Below are 567 nucleotides of genomic sequence, written 5' to 3' on the forward strand. Positions count from 1 at the left end.
AAGGTGACAGGGGTCAGGTTTGGGGGGCGGGGTTTTTTGTTTGGTTTTTTTAAATTATTTTTGTTAAGCACTCACATGAAGAACTCGGGGGAAGACGGGTTGTCACTGGTGGAGCCGGCCTCTCTGAAGCCATTGCTGGCAAGTTTCTCACACTTGAGCTTGTAGGCATCTCTCTCTCTGGCGAGCCGGGTCACTTCTTGCTTGAGCGAATGATCTGGGTCTTTTCGTTCTCCAGGTGATGTTTCTGCTGGACACGTTTATACCTGCAGGACTGGGCATAGCCCCTGTTCTTCAAGGTCCTCCTCTTCTGCTTGAGGCGGATCACCTCGTCTTTGGTGAAGCCTCGGAGGTGCCTGTTGAGCTCCCTCACGGACATGGAGACCAGCTGGTCATCTGAAAACCGGTCCTCCACGCTGCTGGAGGGGGGATGCTGCTGGTGCGAGTTCTGGAGCTGCTGGGAGGAGCTGGAGGAGGTGGAGGGAGTGGGAGAGGCCTGGTGGTGATGATGATGGTGGTGGTGAGGGTGCCCGCTGCCGGCCAGGTCTTCGTGAGTGACGGTGGGGTACT

General features: G+C 56.3%; 1 protein-coding gene across 1 annotated transcript; it reads right to left on the reverse strand.

The window, feature by feature from the left end:
• Positions 1–71: 71 nt before the first annotated feature.
• On the reverse strand, positions 72–562 carry LOC104524876 (transcription factor MafB-like; the record flags this gene model as incomplete). Its single annotated transcript, XM_010167880.2, is given in 2 exon segments — positions 72–208; positions 211–562. Coding segments are annotated over 2 exon segments (489 nt in total), but the record flags the coding sequence as incomplete, so codon positions are not given.
• Positions 563–567: the final 5 nt, after the last annotated feature.

The sequence above is a fragment of the Antrostomus carolinensis genome, unplaced genomic scaffold (genome assembly GCF_000700745.2).
Source record: "Antrostomus carolinensis isolate BGI_N321 unplaced genomic scaffold, ASM70074v2 scaffold47175, whole genome shotgun sequence".
Lineage (NCBI taxonomy): Eukaryota > Metazoa > Chordata > Aves > Caprimulgiformes > Caprimulgidae > Antrostomus > Antrostomus carolinensis.